The sequence below is a fragment of the Ovis aries genome, chromosome 2 (genome assembly GCF_016772045.2).
Source record: "Ovis aries strain OAR_USU_Benz2616 breed Rambouillet chromosome 2, ARS-UI_Ramb_v3.0, whole genome shotgun sequence".
Classification (NCBI taxonomy): domain Eukaryota; kingdom Metazoa; phylum Chordata; class Mammalia; order Artiodactyla; family Bovidae; genus Ovis; species Ovis aries.
This window is the reverse complement of record NC_056055.1, coordinates 118,197,531-118,224,342: the sequence shown is the minus strand read 5'-3', so window position 1 is coordinate 118,224,342 and position 26,812 is coordinate 118,197,531. Positions and strand designations below refer to the sequence as shown.

At 38.4% G+C, this 26,812-nt stretch overlaps 1 protein-coding gene and 1 non-coding gene across 2 annotated transcripts in view; both read right to left on the bottom strand.

Moving 5' to 3' along the window:
• Positions 1 to 3,554: 3,554 nt before the first annotated feature.
• The window catches only part of MAP3K2 (mitogen-activated protein kinase kinase kinase 2), a 97,596-nt gene continuing 74,338 nt past the window's right edge, over positions 3,555 to 26,812 (bottom strand). The window contains exons 13-17 of the mRNA XM_015093318.3: positions 25,615 to 25,763; positions 25,100 to 25,231; positions 20,993 to 21,122; positions 14,941 to 15,118; positions 3,555 to 12,474 (exon numbers count right to left, since the gene is read on the bottom strand). Coding sequence (XP_014948804.1) covers positions 12,249 to 12,474; positions 14,941 to 15,118; positions 20,993 to 21,122; positions 25,100 to 25,231; positions 25,615 to 25,763 — 815 coding nt within the window. The 3' untranslated portion in view covers positions 3,555 to 12,248. The remainder of the gene's footprint in view (positions 12,475 to 14,940; positions 15,119 to 20,992; positions 21,123 to 25,099; positions 25,232 to 25,614; positions 25,764 to 26,812) is intronic.
• On the bottom strand, positions 16,744 to 16,815 carry TRNAS-GGA (transfer RNA serine (anticodon GGA)). Its single transcript has one exon. It is a non-coding gene; the product is annotated as a tRNA-Ser (tRNA).

Genomic DNA, 26,812 nt, shown 5'->3' with positions numbered 1-26,812 from the left:
CAGTCGTGTTCGACTCTTTGCGACCCCATGGACCGCAGCACATCAGGCCTCCCTGTCCATCACCAACTCCGAGTTTACTCAAACTCATGTCCATTGAGTCGGTGATGCCATCCAACCATCTCATCCTCTGTCGTCCCCCTTCTCCTCCTGCCCTCAATCTTTCCCAGCATCAGGGTCTTTTCCAGTGAGTCAGCTCTTCGCATGAGGTGGCCAAAGTATTGGGAGTTTCAGCTTCAACATCAGCCCTTCCGATGAACACTCAGGACTAATCTCCTTTAGGATTGACTAGTTTGATCTAGGAGAAGGAAATGGCAACCCACTCCAGTACTCTTGCCTGGAAAATCCCATGGAAGGAGGAGCCTGGTAGGCTACAGTCCATGGGGTCATGAAGAGTCAGACACGACTGAGCAACCTCACTTTCACTTTTATGCATTGGAGAAGGAAATGGCAACCCACTCCAGTATTCTTGCCTGGAGAATCCCAGGGACAGAGGAGCCTAGTGGGCTGTGGTCTATGGGGTCACACAGAGTTGGGCACGACTAAAGTGACTCAGCAGCAGCAGCAGCAGTTTGATCTACCTACAGTCCAAGGGACTCTCAGGAGTCTTCTCCAACACCACAGTTCAAAAGCATCAATTCTTCAGTGCTCAGCCTTTTTTTTTATGGTCCAACTCTCACAACCATACATGACTAGTAGAAAAACATTCAAAAATGAATGTTTAATGACTATTTAATGAAGTTTCAATACTTAGGCCACCTGATGAGAAGAGCTGACTCATTGGAAAAGACCCTGATGCTGAGAAAGGCAGGAGCAAAAGGGAATGAAAGAGGATGAGATGGTTGGATGGCATCACCGACTGGATGGACCTGAGTTTGAGCAAACTCTGGGAGATAGTGAAGGACAAGAAAGCTCAGCCTGCTGCAGTCCATCAGGTCGCAGAGTTGGACATGACTTGGCAACTGAAAAACAAGTCATAATTTATTTAGTCAAACCCTAATTTGGGAGCATTGGAATAGCTAGTTCCACCTTCAGTTCAGTTCAGTTGCTCAGTGTCCAACTCTGCGACCCCATGAATCACAGCACACCAGGTCTCCCTGTCCATCACCAACTCCTGGAGTTCATTCAAACTCATGTCCATCAAGTCGGTGACGCCATCCAGCCATCTCCTCCTCTGTCGTCCCCTTCTCCTCCTGCCCCCAATCCCTCCCAGCATCAGAGTCTTCCAGTGAGTCAACTCTTTGCATCAAGTGGCCAAAGTATTGGGAGTTTCAGCCTCAGCGTCCTTCCAATGAACATCCAGGACTGGTCTCCTTTAGAATGGACTGGTTGGATCTCCTTGCAGTCCAAGGGACTCTCAAGAGTCTTCTCCAACACCACAGTTCAAAAGCATCAATTCTTCGGCACTCAACTTTCTTCACAATCCAACTCTCACATCCATACATGACCACTGGAAAAACCATAACCTTTAAAAAACTAGACGGACCTTTGTTAGCAAAGTAATTTATCTCTGCTTTTCAATATGCTATCTAGATTGGTCATAACTTTCCTTCCAAGGAGTAAGCATCTTTTAATTTCATGGCTGCAATCACCATCTGTAGTGATTTTGGAGCCACCAAAAATCAAGTCTGACACTGTTTCCCCCTCTATTTCCCATGAAGTGATGGGACCGGATGCCATGATCTTAGTTTTTTGAATGTTGAGCTTTAAGCCAACTTTTTCACTTTCCTCTTTCACTTTCATCAAGAGGCTTTTAGTTCCTCTTCACTTTCTGCCATAAGGGTGGTGTCATCTGCACATCTGAGGTTATTGATATTTCTCCTGGCAATCTTGATCCAGGCTTGTGCTTCTTCCAGCCCAGCATTTCTCATGATGTACTCTGCATATAAGTTAAATAAGCAGGGTGACAATATACAGCCTTGATGTACTCCTTTTCTTATTTGGAACCAGTCTGTTGTTCCATGACCAGTTCTAACTTACCCTATTGTAAATAGCTCTGTAGAGTATTGTCAGATACTAATCTTTAACCACATCTTGAACTTAAGACAAATTTTGGTAAACAGAAATAATGGCTTGGGAGCTCCCTGGTGGTCCAGTGGTTATGACTCTGCACTTCCACTCTGGAGGGCCTGGGTTTGATCCCTGGTTGGGGAACCAAGATCCCACAAGCCGTGTGGAGCAGCCAAAGAAAAAAATGGCCTTGAATATACAGCATTTAAGCTCTTAACTGCCAAACCTGGTTAATTTTCCTGAGGATGAGTTGGTTGGATGGCATCACCAACTGGATGGACATGAATTTGAGCAAGCTCTGGGAGTTGGTGATGGACAGGGAAGCCCGGTGTTTTTCAGTCTGTGGGGTCGCAGAGTCAGACATGACTGAGCGACTGAACTGACTGAAGTTTAGTAACATATATGGACTTACTTAGAGTTGATGTTAGAATAAGACTTTGGGGGAAGTTGGGATGGGGTGAAAGTTGAAAGTTGGGATGAGGTGGAAGTATTTGGTACCTGGAAAAATATGAGTTTTCAGGAGCCACAGGGCAGACTGCAGTGTTTGTGTTTCCCACAAAAAGATATTTTGAAATCCCAACCTCCAGTACCTCAGAATGGGGCCTTATTTGGAAATACAGTCTTTAGGGTTAATCAAGCTAAAGCGAGGTCACTACGGTGGGCCCTGATACTACATGACTGGTGTCCTTATTTAAAAAAAGAAACAGAGGGAGACCACCACATGAAGACAGGAGGCCGAGACAGGAGTTACAGCCACACGCCAAGAATGCCTGGGGCTACCAGAAGGTGGAAAGAGGCAAGGACGGACTCCCCTACAGGTTTAAGGGGGAGCACGGCCCTGATGGTGCCTCGTGTGTGTTATGCTCAGTCATGTCCCCACAGACTGCAGCCTCCCCCACACCCCCAGGCTCCTCTGTCCATGGGATTTTCCTGGCAAGAATACTGGAGTGGGTTGCCGTTTCCTCCTTCAGGGGATCTTCTGGACCCAGGGATCAAACTCATGACTTCTGCACTGCAGGTAGATTCTTCACCACTGAGTAACCTGAGAAACCCACCTTAACTTTGGCCTTAGAGCCTCTACGGCTAAAACAACCCAGCCAGCTTGCTGGCTTTGTTACAATAGCCCCCAGTATTGAACATGTAGTACTCAATCTGGGGCTTTTATAGATATATTTTAGCACATCTGCAATCATATTCCTACACACAAAACTGTTGGGTCAGAGGATATACAAGACTCTAAGGCTTTTGACTTGGTGTTGCTAAGCTGCCCTCTATATGACAGTGTTAACTTAAATGATCTCCAGTACTGTGGGAGTGTCCGTTCTTTACCTTCTGACAGTAGTCTTTTTGTTTTTAGTCACCGTTAATTTCTGATTTGGGTAATCAAAGTATCTAGAGAAACATGCCAGAGCACGCTGAGGAGAACATTACAGACTTGTATCTTGGGAAGATTTAGTTGCAATGTTTCTAGGCTGTCTCCTAGAAAGTGATCAAACCAGGCAGAGCAGAGACGACAGTGTGTCTAAGAAGAGCTGTGGACAAAGCAATCACAGTGGAAATAAATATCAGCTTTATTAACACTCAAAGTGCCATTCATTTATATTCATTCCATAGTCCAGAAGGTTACTTAGAGTAAGCCTTTGCACCACAATCTTTCAAAAAATGAACATGTAAGAAAAAGCAATTTTCATTGTGCTAATTATTGCAGGCCTTCATGCACAATAAATCTAAACAAAGATGTGTGCCAACAATATACAAATTTCCATATAAACAAAGTCATTGATCACTAACAAAATATAAACATGGTTTCTTTCACATTAGATTAAAAAAAAAAAAGCTATTTACCAGCAAGAAAAAACAAGTACATAAAAACTGTAAAACTCAGAAATTTTATACATTTTTACAAGCACAATTTTGAATGAACACAAAGTCAAATGTGCATCGAGTGTGGCGCATACCACACTGTGTCTGGCTTCTGGTAGGTTTTTCTAATTGTATCTGCTCCTTATAACATTAGCTTAGTGACATTCAACTTCAACAGTGGACTCTATTCCTAACATAAGTAATTTCACATGATACCGCATATTAAAAACAAGGTTTTCCTTAAGTACAACAACATTATCAGATTGGAAATTTAATTCCCAATTCGTTTTCTGCCAGTTACTTAAAATACAAAATATGGTGTAAAGACACAATAATGTATGTTTGGACATTTCTAAACCAATTTAATCACAGAGAATCACAATTTTTCAATATATTGTTTTATGAGTGAGGTCTGACCTTGCCCAGTAAGAAGAAAACTGAAATTGAATTATTTGGGGTAGAATAAAGGAAATATTCAAAAACAGTAGGACAGGCCAACAGCAACTGGAGATATAAAAGCCTTGACATCTCTTCAAGATAATTTAGTTTCTGACATTTTTTCATAGCTCTGAGAATTCAAAGGCTGTTTTAGTGGACAGTGTTTTTGCTACTGCTTAAAACCTATTTTTTCTCTTAATTTGCATTTCATAGAATTCCCAATGAGAATTCAATGTTCTCTGCAAGAGTATTTTAATTGATAGATATCTAAGTAAATCTGCAATCAACTGTGGAAATACAAATACATTTTGAATGGTAAAAACAAAATTAAGAAAATAGTTTTGATCAGCCAGCTGAAAATATATTCATATAGTAAATAATCTCTCAGAAAGCTTTATATATATTTAATTATTCTAACTAAACAGTACCCTTATAAAACAAGTTCATAAAAATGTAGAAATGAAAATAAGAAATTACTGGGATATATACACGTACCTACAAACAGAAAAAGACATCTCCACACACACATCCCCCAATACACAGAGTTACAAACATACTTTCAACTTAGTCATGAATTATAGAATACATATAAAATCAGAAAGTGATGTTGAACTCCTGAGTTCTCAACAAAGATAGAACCATAGATAAGCATACTTTGTAAAAGCATGAAAGTCCATCTAAATCAGTAATAGCAATGCAGTTACTGATGGCTACATCTTGAAAGAAGTTTAAACGTAGAGACACAGACAGTAGTTCAATGCACGCATTCACGATGCTCACACACCCATCAACAATTATTGGTCAGAGTAGTAAATCAGTGTACAAATTAAACATTTCCAAAAATGTGCAAAAAAGTCAACCTTGATAGGAAAAGAACACCTCTGTACATAAACTGCCCAGCATTTAACTGAGATTAAAAACATTTACAGAGAGAAACTAATAGATTAAATATAGAGAATTTAATGGCTACATTTAAAAATGTACATTAGGTCAAAGGGTAAATTTACAAATTGATAATCAGAATTTGCAACAATTAAAAGTTTATTCTCGTATTTATCCAAGTTTACTTTTATTTACAATGATATCTGAATAAAAAGAACCATGTGAAATGTAAGAGATGTCAGACACTAAAAGTATTTTTGGTATTAACTCTTTTATAATATTTCAGAATGCAGGGTAGCAAATTTTAAAACCAACAACAATAGAAAAAATGTAAACCTTTTACTTACTAAGACTGTATTAAAAACAAGTGTTTGTTTTTAAAGAAGTATTCTTATCCTTAGACACTGCACTTTCACTTGAACGGGGTATATTGCAAGGGTTTGGCCTACTTTCTTTTGCCCGTAAACCTTTCCAGCTCAAATGTTTCCACTAGTTCTTTCTTATTCCAGGTGGAAAAAAAGTCTTTGGAAAAATGAGAACACGACGACGAATCTATTTGGAAGCCTAAGTGCCTAACAGGGTTAGACGTAATTTTGTTACTTATCTCTCCCCTCCAAGCAATGCTAATGCTAAATCACCAACAGCTAATTACACAAATAAGTGAAGACAAAAGTGCTTTTCAGTACAGTCGCAAACTTTACTGTCCTCAACTGGCATTAAGGGACTCAGAAATCCTACCTGGGGACAAATTCTGCAGGTATGCTGGAGAGCAGACTTGTCCTTATCTTCCAAAATGTCTATGGCACAACAAGTCCATAACCTACTTTTCTGCAAAACTTTCCTGAAATGCCCCTCAAGTCAAACACAAGTTCATAAATGTCAAGACACTCTAGGAAGAAAGTACGCACCAACCTGAGGCATCATGTGTCACTGTGTATGTATATGCATCTGTGGTCAAGTGACATTGATAAGATTGGCACGTGTACAAGCTCAAGTTTGTAATGTCTCTATAGGTCCGTAATAGTTGTAGTAAATTCTGCATGTCTAAATGCAAACACCGAGCACCTGTCCTGTAACTTGAAGGATAGACTGAGATACAAATGCTACTAGTACCTGTTTTATCATTTTTATACTATAAGCTTACAATTGGGCAGAACTAACAGTGCTAATCATTTTGGCTATGTGTGCAGAGAATATAAAAGCTTTGGTTTAAAGTGATTCTGATAATACAGATTGTAAATACAAACAAGAAGTCATTAGGCATAGGGAATAATAGTAATCACTGATTTAACGCCTTTTCTGTTATTAACAAAAATAGCATCACTGTCAATTAAAACGCACAATTTTGAAAAATATGAAGAATTACATGAGACTGTAATACAAGCAAAGATAAAATTTATAGCTATGACTCCTCCCCCAACTTTCTGCAGCTAAGCCATGTGCACTCTCACTATAAGCGAGAGAAGGCTCTCTAAACTCCCCTACGAGTGCACTGCCCGCTACAGCTCTGAGAGCTGAAAGCAGTCAGCAGGCATGATGCTTCCACCCCCACTACGGCATCCTGTCCAGGCTGCGGCAGAAGCCAAAGCAAAGCCAAAGGCGACTGTCAAGTAGGAACAGCAGCTTCACAGCGCGCTTCCCTAGCCAACCGGAACAAGGGATAGAGCAACTTCCTTTTGAACACTTGGTAAGCTAAGGATGCTTGTTCTGATAATGTCTGGCAGAATTTCTATTCCAAAGAGATCAGGAAGAACTACGCAAAACCAATTACTTTCTATTTAGGGATTATATATAAGCTATTATACACACATACAAATTCAATTTTAATCTACTTTTAGCAACCAAGAGCTTGGCAATTTACAATAAATACCTTTATTAAACAACTGTTTGTACTAGCTAATTGTGGAAAATGTGCTGGCATTCCAACATCAGTAGGTTATACATATTTAAATTGTTCTTCCAAGAACAGAGACTAATCTAATTGGACATTCACACTTTTCCTTCCTTCCCACCCCTGCCCCAACTCCACACACACACACAGACACACACAGACACACAGACACACACACACACACACACTTCACAGAAAAGCTAGAGTCTTAGTCAAAATGCTAGCTTAAAAGTAAGGATTAGAATTTGCTATCCCTGGATTTCTTGCTCATTGCCCTAAGTCTCATTGCCTTAACACATTTGTAAACCATTTAAATGGCCTCTTTAGGACAGAACCCACCATTCCAGTTCTTCTCTGAAGATCGTTAACTGAAACATGACAGGAATTTGAACAGAGCCAATGTGATGGAAAAATCAACTAATCAACCTGGAAAGTAATTTACTATGTCTCTTTAGAATTAAAATATCTTTCTATCCTTATCTTAGAAATTTGTGTCTAGTAAAACTGCAATGTGTCTATCACAAAACAATGTTAATGTTTCTCTTCTAATAACATATTTTTAAAAACAGAGGTAGAAAAGGGTAGGAGGAATCAGGCATTAAGAAAAGTTTAATGGCCAGTACACAGTCTAAGGCCAAAGCAACTCCTGAAGCCTACTGATTTCGGAGAAACTTTCATTGCGGTGGGTAATGTGAATTATTATTGATATAAAACAAAATTAAGGCATACAGAGAAAAAGGCACTACCAAAAATTAACAATTAAACTGCTTTTCGTTAACATTTTAACCAATCTTAAGATTCAAATAAATATGAACATTACATTTGTAACAAAGGCCAAACTTCATATAAAACAGTAAGATCTCAAGAAATTTTCCTGATCTTAGTATAAGTAACACTGTTGGCAGAATTCAGTTTCTAGCAAATGTTTTGGGTATTTTAATAATTCAGACCAAAAGAAAATATTTTCTTTAAAAGAAAAAAGCAGGGGGAAAAAAATACTATGTAATGGAATAAATGCCCCCATCACTGGAACTGTCTGAACAGAGGCTGGGTTTCAGAGGGAGTCCTGAGCGAGAGGCGGCCTGACCTGTGCACATCTCTCCAACTGGGGTGCTTCTACTTACTGTCTGTGGTTCAGTTTATCACAGCCGATGGCCACCCAAAATCGCTGTCCCCTCACCTCGTAAGTAATGACAGCTTAAAACATCATTGATGAACTTTTCAGAGTTAAGATATGTCAAAAAAACAATTGTTTGCCCATTTTTTCCTCCTAGACTGTGACCTCCTTACAGACAAGTTAATTTAATACCTGACACAGTAAGTCACAATATTGAATAAGCAAATGAAGAAGACTCACCATGATAAAAAAAAAAAAAATTGATAGATCCCTATACTTGGCTGACACTAGGTGATTTTTTATCAAACTATTGGTCCCAAATGAAATCACTGACAAAGAACTCTGCTGTGGGCCAAAGAGTCTGCATCCGGCAAATGTATTTGCTTTTGCTCCCAATCTTGGTTGTCCCTATAAACTGTTCAAATTGTATTTTCTCAGTAATTTCATGTACCTTATTGTACTTCCATCTCAGAAATATTACACACCAGACCTGACATATACAAGAACTGAAGTAGCAGAGAAAGCTCTCTAAAGAAATAATTTCACCTTTTAAATGTAGCTTCTATTTGAAATAAGATAAAGACTCCTTCAAAGCCAATTCAATTTACTACGAAATAAGTTTTAATTTTTCTCTTATAGTTCAGCCTGTGCATTAACACTTCAATTCATACGAATTATGTAAGGTGGTCATGCCTTTGAAAACTTTCTAAGGCAGTAGTCTTCAACTGTTTCTCAGGTTAGAAACATGTTTTGTAAATGAGGAAAATTAAGGATCGTCATATTGAAACTTTCAAAGTCTGTATATTTTAAAATACATTTTAAAGAATTATCATCAAAATTTCTATTAGTCATTATGACATTTTCAACCCTTGTATTCAATATAACTTATGTGCAATGTAAAAGATCTCGTATTTGGTCCAAGCCTAAGTCATGCCATCTTGACTCTCTCAAGGCCTAAGTAGAAAGGTGTATCCTGAAAAGCGCGTAAGAGACTGCTAGTGAATCTTCTCCAGCACCAGAAAGTCTGCCACTACCAAAGCAGAACGCATTTTAAAGGCACAAAGTTAGCAGTCTGGTCATTTTCCAGCCTCAGCAAAGAAACATTACAGTATAGAAGAATCAGGCTGTGCATTTAAAAAGCAAAACACATTTATAGTCATCCTAAAAAGTTCAAATTTCATTTGTTGATCTGTATCATTATTAGAAAGGAAAAAAAATGGAGTGTTATATTTAACAGCCCCTGATAGATGTGTTTCCTTTCAAAATTTTCTTTTTTAAATTTAATTTTGATCTTCCATACCTCACCCCACGTTAAGCTTTTTCGTTCTAGTAGTTTATATATATTAAATTTTTTGTGGTTTTTGGTACCTTTAACAACTTGTATGAAATAAATTCACATCACATTTTTATATAACTCTGTAAACTATTAGTCTATTCTTAAGTCTTTACATAAAGAACAATACTTTTCCATAGCTAATAATATTTTTCGTATAAAACAAAGGTCTTACACAGCAGTGTTAACATAGTAGTTTCTTTTCAGGTGATTTTATTTTCGATAGCATTTTGGAAAGAGAGAGAGACTGAAAAAAGCAAACACTTTGCTTTGGGTTTCACAGTCTCCAAAAGTTTCTCTTTAAAGAACACTTGTCTCATATTCTACACTGCTGATTACCCTGACAGACCAAAATTGAGCCAAAAGAAAATCACAAGCACACAACACAAGGGAAGGAAAAGCCCACTGGTCCAGATACCACGGTCTTGCTCAAGTAGAAGAGATGCCTTCACTCATAAAAGATGAAGAAATTATAATAGATCCACAACCTTGGGGACTACGTTTACAGCACAAGATTTGGCAGCTGATTTTCTGGGGGGTGGGAGGTAGGCTATTAATTCATGTTCTTCCTTGCAAGCTGCTTCCTTTCATTATACCGGAATAGGAGAAGCTTTAACAGCTGTTATTTGTGCTTTGACTTCTTCTCAGACTAGCTAGTGGAATTTCAAATATTCCTACAAGGAATGCCAGATAGGACCTTGATACAGTAAACCAACATCTACTTAACTTCAGAAGCAAAGTATTTTAAAACAGTTCCTAAACAAGCATACCTTTTAGCAGAAAATAAAATACCCAAGTCCCTTATGAACCCCATGAAAGGCATCACATTGAGGGCCTCCAGGAAGAATACTATTTTCTAGACCCTTAAAGTACTTAGTCCTTGCTTTAATATGCTGAAAACATTGCAAGTGGCCGAATCATTGGTATCATTCATGTTTTTCAGTAGCACAAGTCCATCAGAGATAGTGGGTTTCCCAGTAGTCTCTTTCTGCTTGATGTCCTTGGCTCTTATGCTAGAAATATCTGGCAGTTTTTAATCTTCGTTTAAAGTAGTTAATACTTAGTTTTAATATGCCTTTCTTTTCCCACAATTATGAATGAACTGACTTCCGAGGAAAGCATACATACATACAGATGGCTGAGTTCAATAGGCTCCATGTTTAAGTTAATTTTATTTCCAAAATGAAAGTTACTGATTTGGGGGCAATATGCAGCTGGTAAGAAAAGGGTTGCTCCTTGCTGTTTGTACAGATCACTCACCCTTGACTTGAAGTAGCAATCTCTACTCTTGTAAAACCCTCATTATGCACTATATCACTCTCTGAAATTTACTTTTTGCAAGGAACCTGCTTTGTACCATTTTCAGTTTATAACTAGGGCTAGTATATATCTCAGGGATTCTCAACTTCAGCACTTTTAATTTCTGGGGAGGATAATTCTTTGATGGGGAAAGGGAAGTGCTGTTCTTGTGTATTTTAGTTTCTTTAGTAGCATCCCTGGCCTCTAACCACTAGATGCCTCTAGCATCCTCTTTTTTATGACAACCAAAAATGTCTCCAGGCATTGCCAAATGCCAGGTAACATTATCCCCACCCCAGCCATGGAAGCCACTGTTTTACATGGTAACTGTTTTCTGAGGTACTTTAGTCCTCTGTGATCCAAAGAACAAAGGTTTTCTCTCATGACATTAGCTTTTAAGACACGGATACTCCAGGTTAAAGTCTCAGTTCCTAAAGAATGAGTACCTGTGGGGAGTCAGGAGCTAGAATCGGAAAGACACAGCATGCGTGACTCCACTTCTCCTGCCCCTAACGCTGGGGCTCCCCTCAGGTGAAGAGCACAGCCTAAAATGCACTGTGCAACACTCGGCTCTTTCCGGGGTTCCTGCTGGCTGGCAAGTGCGGCCTCTCCCACTCTCAGACACTTAATTAGAGCAGTCTTCTATCTTTTAATTTGAATTTGCTTATTGACTTCACATGTCTGCTTTAAAATAAAACAGTATCTTTTTTAAGCAGAAAGCTATCCCTCAAGGTTTACAGATTCCAGTAATATGGATCTATTATAGTGTATTTGCTTATTATACTGGTTAGGATTAACAAATAAAGATACCTCTAGAGACTCATATTTTCTATCAAGATTCCTACTGAGCAAAAAGCTTGGTAGACAGAGGTTAGGATCTAAAGAATACAGTTACAAGAAGGAACCTATATTCTTTCAGTTGAGTACCTATCCTAAACTCAAGTTTAGGGCTCAACCTCACAAACGAGAATCTATTTTAAATACTATCACTAAAAACTACAAATCATACATCATTGTTTTCTTCTTGTTTTCCATGTCTCCCCATCACTGCCAATCTGTCAGTGACACAGCGAAAGACTCTACAATCTGAAGGTATTCCAATGATTTTTTTGTACTAAAAAGAGCGACTATGTACTAAAGTGCTGTATGTCTCTGAACCACATCAGTACATTATAAAAATTAAAAAAAAAAAAAAAAAGCTTCAAGTTCTTGTAAGGGAAAAAAGGATTAAATATAAAAAATTTAGGTTACTATTATTATTATTAATCAAATTTAACCAGGAATCAAGAGAAGCACTTTTCCCTCTTGTCTGTCTTCCTCCACACCTCTCTTCTCTGTGAAAAAGGAAAAGTGCAGTCAGAGAGAAGGTGCCTGGACAGAAGGGAGCTGGGCAGAGGCGCAGGGGAGGCTCCCGGCCGCTAGTGGCAGTGCACAAACGTGTGCCTCAGAAGGTCGTCAGCGGGCGGCCTCAGTTTGGCCTCCACAAAAATCCGTTTGAGGAAGTCTCGAGTATAGTCGGAGACATGAGGTGGCAGCTTTGGGTTCGTTGGCTGAGTGGCGATTTTAAAGATGGCAGCCATCGCTTCAAACTCCGCCCAGGGAGGCTTTTCAGTTAGCATTTCTACCACAGTGCAGCCCACGCTCCTAAGGGGGAAAAAAAACACCTTACACAAACATCCTCATGAAAGTCAGTTAACGACCCACGAAATGAGAAACGTGTGAAGCTCCTATACATTTAAGCGTGACTTGGTTTCAAGTGTGAAACGTCATTAGGAGGCTGTTGCCGTGGGCAACGGGGACTGAGGTCACAGCCCTCGGCGCCCTCGCGGAGCCGCTGGGCTCTGAGGCGGACGTTCCAGGCGCCTCTGAGGGGCTCCTGCTCCGGACCGTCCGTACCCCAGCAGCCCCGAGCGGCCTCGGAGCCCCTGCGAAGCGCCAACAAGACGCAGGGGTGCCTGAGGCCTCGGCTGGCCCGGCCAACCGCGGATGGCCGCACACCTGCTCCCAGGCACCAGGCCCCCCTCCCGGCCCTGGAGGAGAATCCACGGAAGGTACAATGAAGACAAGCCGAGAGAAGAGCACTTCAGGGCAAGAATGATGCGGTGTAGATCGACTGACATGGAGACCTGACAGAAGGAGCTGAAGAAAACAGGGTTTTTAAAGTTGAGGAGAAATTTTTAAGTGAATTTGTGTAATCTTAAAGAAACATCTTTTTCCAAACTTGATATCAACCCCAAACCCAAACAATGAGAAAAAAGTTGTTTTAAAGATAAATATGCCTATAGTCACTACTGAACTCCCCCATAGGGATCTATCAGGGATAGAGTGCAGTTATAAGAAAAGTATTTTATGTATGCAGTCTCGAAGAAAAATTTGTGTTTTGAGTCTGCATTTCAATGAATTCTGACAGCTGTAGAAATAAATGGGAAACACTCAAATATTCTTCTTGTTGCACCAAAAAGTTAAATTTGTGGTACATGAAATGAATTGTTTTATAATAACTGTTACTAATAAAATGCCTTTTAGTGCATTATATTGACTCTTCGTTGAACCAACAGCCAACTTAAACATCTATGCAAACTTTAAAAAGTGCTTTTCTTTCTGAAAGCTGGTACTGTCTTAGAAGAGCTTTCCAAATGTAAAGGAGTGAAAACTGTAGCATATAATGCATTTGTATAACTTTCAATATTTGATGTTTGTTAAACTCCACTCTGGGCAATCAAAAATGGGTAAAAAATAATGAGAATGAATTGGTGCTTCCCTCCTCCTTTTGCTATGATAAGAGAAAAGAAATTTACCATATTTATTTTTTTAACTTTGTGTTTTTGAATTGCTTTCAAGGCATATTTTCTATTGCTTATTACTTTAGAGCTGTGCTTCTCAAACCTGACAACACTTCAGAAATCTTTGCCTGGTCCCCACTCTTGAGATACTCACATATAATTGTTCTGAGATGAGCTCTGGGTATAGCTAATTTTTAAGTACCAATCCTCCTCCTTCCCTCCATTTCTCAAATGTGTGGATAGGTTTGAGAGCCACTAGACTAACAGGTTAAATTTTTCCTATTTAAGGGAGATAATCAATTTAAAGCAATACCTTTAGTTTTGTTTCTATGTGGCTCTGTTGATGGCTTTGTTACAACTAAATTACTGTGTTACTATCTTGTTAAAAAAATAAGCACTTAGGTTTGAGCTAAAAACAAAAACCCAAACCTGTACTTTAAACATAAGAATCAATGAAAACAAACCACAATTTAAGCTCTCAAATTTGTTAAGCACAGAATATCATTCATAAGTTTTGCTCCATATAATTCTCTAGCCTGTCACTGAATGTAAGTGTTTTTTTGTCTTTATTTTACAAAAAATAGAAACATTAGAAATTCTTTGTCTTTAGGTGCCTAAAATGAGTACCTATTAAGAACTTTACTCAAAAGAGCTCATGTAAGTAGCTGGGGCTGAGAAGCAGGCAGGAAAGACTCCAGAGCTGCACAATGGAAAGGGTTTAGAGAACTGCGGACACCCTCTCAGGGTGCCTAACCTCAGGCTCAGGAGCTGGCGGGCAGTGAGAACTTGGTTAAGGAGGAACCAGAGTGACCTTTAGTGAACGCCAAGAGGAGGAACAGAGACTCCCCGCACTTCCTAGCTCTGCAGTGGTCACAGAGAGAAGCCTTCTCTTCGCAACTTCAATAAATACCAATAAACACCAAAGGGAAAAAACCACTTTCCTCAGGGGGAAGTAGCAAATGACCGTTTTATGTTCTATCTTAAAATACTAAGCAATTAAAGGTTAACTGAATTATAAGACTAACAATAAAGATTAATTACTTTAAAAGTTCATCCGGGAAATAAAATGAAGACAGCTTTCTAATGCTGAAATTTGCTTAAGAAGAAACTCTTCTCAAAGAATGAAAAAATGGTTTGAAAGCTCTGTTTATTTGGTCAGTTATTAAGCCTCAAAGGGCATAATTAAAATGATATCAATCCTTATAATCCTGACATCCTATTTCAAAAGTACAAAAAAGAATTTAAGTTCATTTCAATAATTTCCATCCTGAGTGGAAATATGTTAATAAGGTGAGTGTTTTCAGGCAAATCCCGCATCAAAACCTACCAGATATCTGCTTTTCTGCCATAGCCTTCTCCACTAATCACTTCAGGGCTCATCCAGTATGGTGTGCCTGTGACAGATTTCATTCCCGTCCCTGAAAGACAGATGGTTTGAAGCCGTTTGCTGGCCCCAAAATCTCCTAGTTTGACGTTGCCTGTTGAATCTCTCAGAATATTTGCACCTAAAACAAGAAATACCCTCATTTCATTATTTTTATTGGCAATCTGGAAGATAACATAAAAGAAAACGGCAGAAAATTACTTAGACTCTTCAATCTGTCTCCAGAATCAGGCTGCTTTTTGCACCTCTGAATAGTACCTGGTTAAGGCCAGGCGTATGGTCAGTGTGTATTAAAGATTTCTTACATGGAACAATGAAAATTTAGTGTCACTATGTGTGCTTCAGGACCTAAGAAAAGGTTCCCCCACAGAAAAGCTTCCCCCACTGAAAAGGGCTGGTGCAAGCGGGAGGTGAGAACGCAAAAGAAGAGAAAGGGGGAAAGGACTAAGAATGGGAAGTTCACACAAAAAGGAGTGGAAGTTCAGAGAAGGATGATGAAGGCAATAGCAGGCTCTTGGCCCCAGCCTCTCTGTTACAAAGCAAGAAGCCCATACAAGATTATTTCCCTGTGAACCTAGCCTCTCCTCAGGAACCTCCGTAATCAAAATTTCTCCTTCTCAACTTCTACAGAGCACATTTTAAATCTATTCTAAGCAAGCTTCAAGGTTTCTGCTCTAAAATTTCATTTGCTTCTGTAGCAAACTTTTCACTTTATTTATTATAAACTGAACACGACTGCTTAGCTGAGGAAGTGTTTACAGAATCCTCCACTGTAAACTTACTCTTTCCTCCTTTCCATACCAAGCTCTCTGGAAGTTCACTATGTATAAGTGAGTGAGAGAGTATGCTCTGGGCTTAGGAGTTACATATATTATTTGGAATTATTCTGCATGGGAGATCTGTCTCTTCGTTCCTATTTATTTGACCATCCATTTCTACCAATCCGAATATGTGGATATTTATTTTGCACTTTGGGTTATAAACCAATGACTTTATTATTATTGTTGTTGTTTTGTTTTTGTTCACGTTGTTTACAGCTCTGTCCACTGGGAGCCCTCTCTGCTGGCTCCTGTGTCCCTCTGCCGTAACTCAGTCATCGCGCTCGCACTTCGTTGGATTTCTGGACTGTGTGTGTCAGCACTGCGTTACATTCTGGAACTAGAAGATGCTCCATGCTCACTCTGTACCTCCTGCACCAAGTCTACCGCCCGCCGTTTCTCCAAGGGACACTAGCTCCTTTAGTGGAGAATGGTATCAGAAACCAACAATCTAGGAGCTAGGTTCATTTATTTTTATTCTCTATTTTCCCCTTTACCATTCTTTAAACTCAACCTTTTTTCTATGATTATAAGTCTAATTTCTTCATATATAAATTTCTAAAAAACTACTTTTAGTAGCTACATATATTATCTGGAATTATTCTGCGTGGGAGATTTGTCTTTTTTCCTACTTATTCAACCATCTATTTCTACTAGTGTGAATACATGGATATTTATTTTGCACTTTGGTTATAAACCAATGACTTTACTTTTTTTTTTTTTTGCTCATGCTGTTCCAGCTAAGTTGCTGTTTTTAAACAAGCAATTTATTTTACTGACTTATCTAATTTTAGCTTCTAAGTGAAGTCACTCAGTCGTGTCCAACTCTTTGTGACCCCATGGACTGTAGCCTATCAGGCTCCTCACTCCATGGGATTCTCCAGGCAAGAATATTGGAATGGGTTGCCATTTCCTTCTCCAGGGGATCTTCCCAACCCAGGGATTGAACCTGGGTCTCCTGCATTCCAGGCAGACGCTTTAACCTCTGAGCCACCAGGGAAGCCCTTAGCCTTTACCTAAAATCTTCCTAACCTTCAGCATATTTTAGATTTAAAAAAAGATTCCTTATCTGTCTTCTTCTTCTTTTTTTCTTAAACAGCCTCTAAGAAGGAATGTGAATAGTGGAGAAAAACCTTTATTATAGACTGGAGAGAATGCAAACTGTCCATCCCTACCATGAACTTCTGGCCCTGTCTCCTGTCCTCCAGCAAGTTTCCCAGTCTAGTCACTTAAGGCCTGTCTTGAGGGGAGAGCCAAGGACTCGCGGGACTCTGTCAAAAAAAAACCACGCCGCTGTGTCTAAAATATTTGAGCTGGGGAAGGATAACCAACAAGCCAGTTTTAACGGTTACCACCTGGGCAGAAGCAGTCCCAGGCAGGTACATGAGGAGAGCTATCGCCGGGGAGTCATCACCAATGCTGAATCAATGCCCATCCTTACAAAGGGCGGAGGAAAACATGTATATAGCAGGTTCCCAGTATAGTTATCTAACTTTTTAAAAACTTACTTTGGACATGTTAAAAGTAAACTGTTAAGGAGACTTTTCAAAGACACACAAAAGCAGATAGAACACTGCACGACCCTCTCACCCAATCTCAGCAATCATCTGGGCAACTCTTCTAACCACACTAATAGCCACTCCTTCCCTCATATTATCTGAATTGAATTAAAGACATCATGATCAATAAACAGTTCAGTACATATCTTTAAAAGACAAGGACTCTTATCACACATAAGACAACAGGCAATAATTCCTTGATATTATTAAATATATACTCAGTGGTTTTCCTTTTTAAGTTTTTTTTTTTTTTCTTAAAAAAAAAAATCTGAATCCAAACAAGGACCTTATGTTGAGAATCACTGATACATCTTTTAAGTCTTTCCTAAAGTTCCTTCCAATCTTTTTTTCAATTCTTTGCAGTTTATGAAGAATCTAAGTTGTCTGCCTACAGTTTTCTTATTGTCTAGGTTTTGCCGAGCCCATCCTAAGGAGTCATTTAACATGCTGATCTGTTCTCTATAAATGTTCCATAATTTTACAATTTGGTAGCTGAGTCTAGAGGCTCGATCAGACTCAGGTTTAAAAAGAATTTGGGGTGGGGGTGGGTAGGAAACTGCTTTGTAGACATAGTCTACAAATAGGAAGTATGCGACGACAGACTGTCTCTGTGAGGTGACATTAGCAACCATTACTGTTTAGTGCATATATCTATTACTCCCATTAGCAGTTGTAAAATGGCACGATTCTGTCATTTTCCCTCTTTGTTAGCCAAAATATTTTTATAAAGGTCATCCTCTATTTAGTCCTCAGTAGTGTAGTTCATAAAAGAAAGGTTAAATAAAGAAACCCTATTATGAAATAATGAGCTGGTTCCCTACTTTTCATTATGAACTCGTGAGTCTAAATTAAAAGCAAGCAACTAGCTTTCCTTTTCCCTTGCCATTTAAACACTGCTCATTCTGGGACTTCCCTGGGGGCGCACTGAGTAACAATTTGCCTGCCAATGTAGGGGACACGGGTTCGATCCCTGGCCTGGGAAGATTTCATATGTAGCAGAGCAACTAAGCCCCGTGCACACCTACTGAGCCCGCGTGCTGCAACTACTGAAGCCTGAGCACCTGGAGCTCGTTCCCTGCAACAAGAGAAGCCACAGCAATGAGAAGCCCTCAACACCACAGCGAAGAGGAGCCTCTACTCACCCAACTAGAGAAAGCCCACGCAAAGCAATGAAGGCCAAGAGCAGCCAAAAATAAATAAGCAATAAATAAATAATAAAAGGTTTCTCTTTAATTAGGAAAAAAGTCTTTAAAAAGTTTAGAAAATACATAAAAAGTAAAAAAATATGAAGGAAATAAACAATTACCACTCATCCTGCTACTTGAAAATAACCACCATTAGTCATGTGGAAATTGTTCTACATCATACTTTAATTTTATAAACTTGAGATCATACTGCATGTTCAATTTTGTATCTTACATTTTTCTTATCAATATATATTTGCCCTATAATGTTTTTCTGTCTTTGTGTTTTTCTCTTTAAGCTTTTTTTTAAGGGGTCTCAAATCCTGTGACAGATTTTTGTTCAAGTTGTTTTCATTAAAAAGTACTGATTTTTAAAACTAATAAACTGCCACACACAAAACATGATCCACAAAAACATTCTCTCTTCCTTTGGAAGGTTTTACGATGCACTGCTGTCATTAACCAGTCTTTGACTATTACTTAAATGTCCAATTGAGACAAACAGTTCTGAGGCCGTTCTTCCGCCACTGATTAAAACTGGGGTGGCAGGTATTGGGGATAAAATTCATTTAGCCTTCTGAGCTTTCTGGGCAGACCTGGTGACCTTGCCAGCTCCAGCTGCCTTCTTGTCCACTGCTTTGATGACACCCACAGCGAGCATCTTGTCTCATGTCATGCACAGCAAAACAGCCCTTATAATGTTTTTAAATCAGCTTGCTTCCAACTTCCTCATGTTACTGGCAAGGTCAGAAGAGGATCCACTTGAACAGGTCGCTCCCCTCAGTTCCTTTATCTTATCTTATTATGAAGGCTACAGAGAAACTGGCTTGAATAGAGATTATTACTAATAGAATAACTTACAGATCATTTCCCTACAAAGTATAGGGCATATACTTAATTGAAGTACACTTGACGTACAACACTATGTTAGTTCCACGGCGTACAACACTGTGATTCAATACTTCTATACATTATAAGATGACGACCACCTTATGCAGTTCTTGGCTTTCAGGTTTTGAACTTGACATCTGAGGTCTGCCTAAGCAGGGAAAATCTTGAGGTGAACAACAGGCTCCTATTTCTTTCAGATCATGAGTCACATTGCCATCCTCTTAGAGTCACTAGGCAAGTCCACTCTGTACACGTGACCCCGCTCCAGCATTCTACAGCAGACTCTACTCCATGACCAACAGTGGACCAACATTCTCCTTAGTCTGACTCTGGCCATATTCGGGGTGTGGCACACCACAGGAAAGAAGTAACTTCCTGGTAGCTCGTAAGAGCGCCCAGAAAGACTGATGGAAAACTTTAAGAACTTGCTTATCAAAGCTCAGCCTTAAGCTCTCTTACTCTCTTAAGTAATGAGGTCCATTTCCCACAGTTTTAAATACAATCTCAACACACATCGTCACTGTAACTAACTTTTGAGTGCTTTCTAGATACCAGGCATGATTTTAAGGATGCTACACAGATTAACTCATTTAATCCTTATAAGAACTCTGTGATCTGTACACTATTATCACCCTCTTTAAAAATGAGGAGCTGAGGATTTCCCTGGTGATACACTGGATAAAAATTCACCTGCCAGTTCAGAGGACATGGATTCAATCTCCAATCAGGGAATACTACACACACCTCAGCAACTAAGGCCATGCGCCACAACTGCTGAGTCTGTGGACCTAGAACCCGTCCTCCAAAACAAGGGAAGCCACCACCGGGAGAAGCCCATGCCCCTCAACTAAGAGCAGCCCCTGCTTGCCACAACTAGAGAAAGTGCGAGCGCAGCAACGAAGATCCAGATCAGCCAAACTGATTTGAAAAAACTGAGGAGCTGAGGCACAGAGAGACTAAGTGTCTTGTCCAAGATTACACGTGATGATGGATAAAGCCTGAATGTGAACTGGGTCAAATTTGAGCCCCTACTTTTTTTTCTTATTTTTAATTGGAGGATGTTTTACAATCTGTGTTGGTCTCTGCCATGCCACAATGTAAGTCAGCCATAACTATACATACACCCCTCCCCACATACCCCTCTATGTGTCACAGAGCTCCAGGCTGTGATCACTGTGTTACACTGCCGCTCCCCACCGGCTATCTATTTTACACCTGGTAATGTGTATGTCTCAGTGCTCCTTTCTCAATTTGCCCCACCCTCTCCTCACCCCTATTCCTAACCACTATGTTCTAAGCCTGTGCACTGTGTATGAAAACATGCCTCATTGTCAGGCTCATTTGGGCTTTACTGATTCTGTGAATCTCCACAGGAGAGCCTCCCTCTTTTAGAAACCTGAACAACAGGACTAGCTGGAATTGTTTTCCTATGGCATTGCAGAGGTAGGTGAGTTGATTTAAATGTTAAATTTCTTAGCCATAGCACATTTTCATCAAAAAAAAAAAAAAAAACTGAGTACTTAAAAAACACCTTACTACTTACCTTTTATATCTCTATGAACAATCATATTACTGTGCAAATAATGAACTCCCTCAAGAATCTGACGGGTGTATTTCCGGGTCACATTCTCAGTAAGAGCTCCATATGCTTTTAATTGGTCCTTAATGGAGCCCTAGGAAAAAAGAAAACAAAAGAAAACTATAGTATGGTTTGAGAGGAAAAGTACTGTTAAATATTTTTAAGATCTGTGTACCTATACTTATCTGTTTTTCTTACTGACTAAATGAAGTGCTCTTTGTTTTACTTACTTGAAGCTTAGCTGACATACACTGTCATGTTAGTTTCAGGTATATAACATAATGACTCAGCATTTACATACGCTGCAAAATGATCGCCACTGTGGTCACTCCTCGTGACCATCTACCTCTGCACAAAGTCATTACAGTATTATTTGACTATATTCCTTATGCTGTATATTACACCCCATGACTATTTAAAACTAGACGTTTTAATTTAGAGAATCCTAGTGAATGACTAGAAGGCTCTAACTGAAGAACACAGGAATTCTTAGGAAGGACATTATATGCCATTAATTTAACACAAAACTCTACTGTATTTCTGGACTAGAACTGTGAAAGAGTAAGTGGCATAGCTCAAGAAAGCCTTTAAATTATTTCTGACTGACACCCTTATTTCTGTGACTGCGCTGGTTCCATCTCCTGTTCTCTTGCAATTACTACAATTCTTAAAATTCTCCAGTGCCTCTGCCTTGCTTGTTTCTGCCCTGAATACATTTTTTAACTTTCCTACTTGCTCTTCTATGTATGTCCTACTTCAGATCTATTTTGTTCTTACTTTGTTTATAAACACTGTTTCATTGATATCAGAAACCTTCCTTCTCAGGAGAAAGAATGGGTATGATTAGAAGATCAGAACACACATAAGATTTTAAAGTTTTTCCTTTATATACTCACCATTTTAGCTCAAAACATGAGGAAAATACATTTAAAAGGAATTTCTAATTTTCTGAAGTCTTTTTAGGCAGGTGCTATTTCTGAGAACAGGGAATCAATCTGAGGTAAGACATAGGCATCTGAATTTTGAAAAAGCTTCTCTGATAATTCCAATGTGCAAATTTGGTAACCACCACTTTAAAAGATAGAAATAAAATGCTTCCTGAGGGACAAAATCTTTTCCTTTAAAGAAAAAATATATCCAAATGTTCCCGTCTTTCTCTCAATTCTTGTAAACTGTGTACTCTGTCATATAAAAATAGATCCTTGGATTCTGCAGACTTAGCCATATGTTGTTCCCACTATTCTGAGCAATCCCTGAAGGGACAGCAAGATGCTGTTCTGCTAACGCTGACTTGCAGACATGTATTGAAAGCCTTAGACAATGAGTCAAGCCAGGCAACCAGGCATACCTACAACTCAATGTGGCTTATCGTTCAGTCAACTTACTATGTCTCTATTGTAGTAATGCACAAAATAACACAGAAAGACTGAGCTTTCCAAATCATAAGCCCCCAAATACTTGTAGGCTGCAAATGACTGTCAGACTTTTGCATCCTCTGGGTCCTCGGGCAGCTAGGCCAGTGGCCCATGGTGCTAACAGCTCTCTCAGTGTAGTCTGTATACTGCTATGTAACCTGAAAATGTTACCTTCTTCAGTGGGAACAACTGGAGTGGGCTGGAAAGCACTGTGCCAGATAAACTGTGTGTGTAAGAGTAACAGAAGTCAACTGCTAATACAGGCACTGGAGATAAAAGAAACATACAGTTCTGATATGAAAATAGTTCTAGATTAACTAAAAAATGGAATGCTATATTTGGGAAAATTGAAGAATGACGTTTCTGGCAAAGCTTGAATCTAGGGGCATAAAGGGGTCCATTATACCAAATCTACTCAAGGAAATTATACAGAATTCACAGACCTGGAGATTCAGCAAAGTCTAGGAACATTTACGTCCAGTCCATTTATGCCATGGGTTTAACACACAAGAACTATAATTAATCTAGTAATATGCTTTTCAAATTCAAGGACTGATAACTTATACTTTGAAAAGATAGCTATCTTTACAAAATCTCATCAGAAATATGATCTAATATCTTTTCCTGAATAGTCCTAGTCTTAAGATTGCTAAATATATAAAGATTACTTACATCTCTATTTGTGACATAAATTGGTTCTAGCCAACAAACCAATTTAATTAACTTTATATTCAAATAGTCTCCATCACTAGTCACATTTATTCATAGGTATTTAATTTACATATTTACTGCACAAACAGTAATGGAAATCTGAATAAGAGAAAAATCAATCACAATACCAACATAATACATTTTCATTTTTTTAGTTTCTTCTGTTATTTTTCAAATACAGATACTTTTAAAATACCATTACCAATATTAAAAAGCATTTTATATTCTTTTTCGCTCTCAAAGTACTTCCTACTTCCTCCAACTTTGTTACTTGGTTTTCACAATTTTAAATATCTATTCTCTTATACAATGTCATCATAATTTACTCCCACTGAGTGAACTGATATTTCCACTTTTCCTATTACAGATAGTACTAAAATAAAGGTACACAACTTTCTTCTTCTTTTGAATTATTTCTGTAGACTAAATTTTAAAGAACAATTTTTACACTGCCAACATACTCTTTGAAAATGAAACAGCAGCAATGATGAATAACAATGATGTCAGTATAAACAATTATTCATGAAGATAAAAATCAAAATAAAGTTTACTGTTGCTCTTGTAAGACTGAGGATGGTTAAAACCATTACAATCAGTTCTCTATATTCTCGAACTCCACATCTGCAGATTCAACCGACTACTCACTGAAAATATTTGGAAAAAAAATTTCCATAAAGCAAAACTTGAATTTGCTGCACTGGCAACTATTTATATAGCATTTTACAGTGTATTAGGTATTATAAATAATTTAGAGATGACAATGTATATGGAAGGATGTGTGTAGGTTATATGCAAATACTATCCCCTTAGATAAGGGACGTGAGCATATTTGGATTCTGATATCTGTGGGAGGTTCTGGACTATTCCCTGGGGATACCAAGGGACAACTGTACTATCAGATACTGGTCCACGGTTTTGTTGTTCCATAAGATTAAGCTGTAATATGTATATTTTATTTTACATACAATTCTAATAAGCTCTTTCCTTAAAGATCCACAAATCTTTTTCTAACATATATTACCTGTTATGAGAATGAACGCATTTTTAAGTGAGTAAATACACCACCTTGAAGACCATCAGCACTAGAATGCACTCTACATGTTCTAAAAGTAATGCAGAAGGAGTGAAAGAGGCTTGCAAATCACATCTTCACCTCCTAACGAAGTAAGTGACTCAGGCAACCATCATCAAGCTGTGCTAAAGACATTCAGGCGGATGACTGAAAAGCAACTGGATATTCCCGTGCGCCACTGCTACAGCTCAGATTACTTTCTGGTCTTCAGAAAAACAAAACTTTACAATGGAGAAAACAGGATGTCAATCACCCTAATCAAGCCGTCAATCTTAACATCACTATCAGAACCACCAGAAAAACTATATGTCTTCTAATGGGATGCACAGCATCATCTGGGATGCATGCTAGTAAAAGCTGAATTTGAATATAATTTAGATTTTAAATCTAACTTGGAGTTTATAGGAAATACGGGGACAAAGGAACAAACTAAATACTATCATGAGGATGTGATCAGAGAAATCTATAAGATGAGACTGTCAACAGAACAACTGGCTTGGTCTCTCTGTCAAATCTATGTCACCTAAAAATTGTTTTTTGTTACAAGAGGAGTAAGAGACATAGTAGCAAAATGTAATGTGTGGTCCTGGGCTGAATCCTAGTTTGGATAAACCAGTTATTGTGTGTTATTTTTAGGGCACTTAGGGAAATCTGAGTATAGACTGCTATGATGTTTATAACCTATTTTAGTATACTTTAGTATTAAAAAAGAATACACAGGTAAGTGAAGAAGATAGAAAAATAAAATTATATTAAATTCAAAACTCTTCCAAAATGTCTGTAACATTTTATAATCAAAGTTGTTGTTTTTCTTTATCTTCAACTAAGACTTTAAATAGAGCATCTCTAATTTCAAAGAATGTACTAACTTACCCCTGGCATATATTCCATAAATATGGAAAGAGTTTTTTCTTGGGGATCCCTCAAACAGCCATAATACTGAACAATTCGCTCATGCAGCAAGTTCTTCAACAACTGAATTTCACACTCAAGTGCATTTACTTCCTGAAAGACAGAACTCGCTGTTACGTCTTTATAGCATTGCTAGTAAACGCAAAAAAAACGCAAACATCAGAGACCATCAAGGTAATTTCATCCTGAAATTCCCACTTCCCAAAGAATCAACGTTTTAAAGTCTCTAAGCAATACTTCTGTAACAGTCCTTGATGGTATGCTAAACCAACACTAAACCAGATTAGGAATACAACTGAGTACTAAAACAGAAAATCCAGAGTACACAGTAAACAAACATATCTATTATCTTTTTTTTTTTTTTTTCCAAATAATTTGCACTGAGGAAAAACAAAAAAATTCTACGGTGTGTTATATTTATTTCCATAAAAATGGTTCTCATAATGTGACAAAGTAGCTTGTTCAATGATTCTTACCTTGCTGGTCTCAGGACTATCTGGGTCAAACTGAACTTGCTTAACAGCCAATTCTCTTCCTGTATCGACATCGTAACAGAGGTAGACCCTGCCAAAGGCTCCCTGGCCAAGTAATTTGCCCAATCTCCAGTTGGTTGGAGCACGAGGTGCTAGAAAAGAACATTTTCTTAAAATGGGAGTAGCCCAATGGCACACAATGGTTAAGGACTATTGTATTGGTGATATCTTTAATTGAATATGCTTGGATATTAAGAGAAAGTCATGTTCATCCAAATTCATAATCATCATCATCTTTGAAAACTGTAAGAATTCTAAATCCAAACAAGGTTCAGATTCCTAGGACTGATTTTTTCCAATGAGGTTTTTTTTACCTGATTATAAACATAATAGCATCTTTCACTCAATTTAAAATGCCACTGATTATGTAAGATGTGCTATTTCAAATCTTTATTGCAGTAATATCTGTAATAAGTGTTTCCATCTGCCTACAATGTAGAAAGCTGGAAGGCCATCACTCGCATTCTAATAAGAGGAAATCTTTAGCAGCCAATGGGAGAGAAAAAGCACATACACACAAGGGGACAAAGGTGAGAAAGACAGCAGACTCCTCAGAAAGCACACAGGCCAGAGGACAACGGAGAGACAGCTTCAAAGTGCGGAACGAAAACCATTGAAATGTCCAGAATTCTATACCCAGAAAAATGTATGCATCTCTCAAAAATAAATAAATAAGAGTTTTTCAAACAAAAGCTGAAAGAATTTGTTACCAGTAGACTCATATTAGAAGAAAAGGTTAAAAACAATTCTTCAGGCAAAAGGGATATGATACCTAACAGAATCCTGGATCAACTTAAATAAAGATCTATAGAAACTAGCCGGAGGTATATATAAAAGACATTCATCTTATTTTAATCACTTTAAAATAGAGTTGTCTAAGCCAAAAATAGCAGCAATGCAATGCAAGTTGCAGGTATAAAAGTAAAAAAGACAACACCAGCACAAAAGCAAGGATATGCAAATACTGTTGCAAATAATATCCTTGAGCATGAACCTTTTATATATTGCTTACAAGATAAAGGTCACATAATTCACAATCTGGCCTTAGTTACCATTCTAGTTCTATTTCTGCTGCTTCAAGTAAGATATCCTCCACCTCAGCCAAAAAATAACTATTTCTCATTTTCAGAATATGTCATGT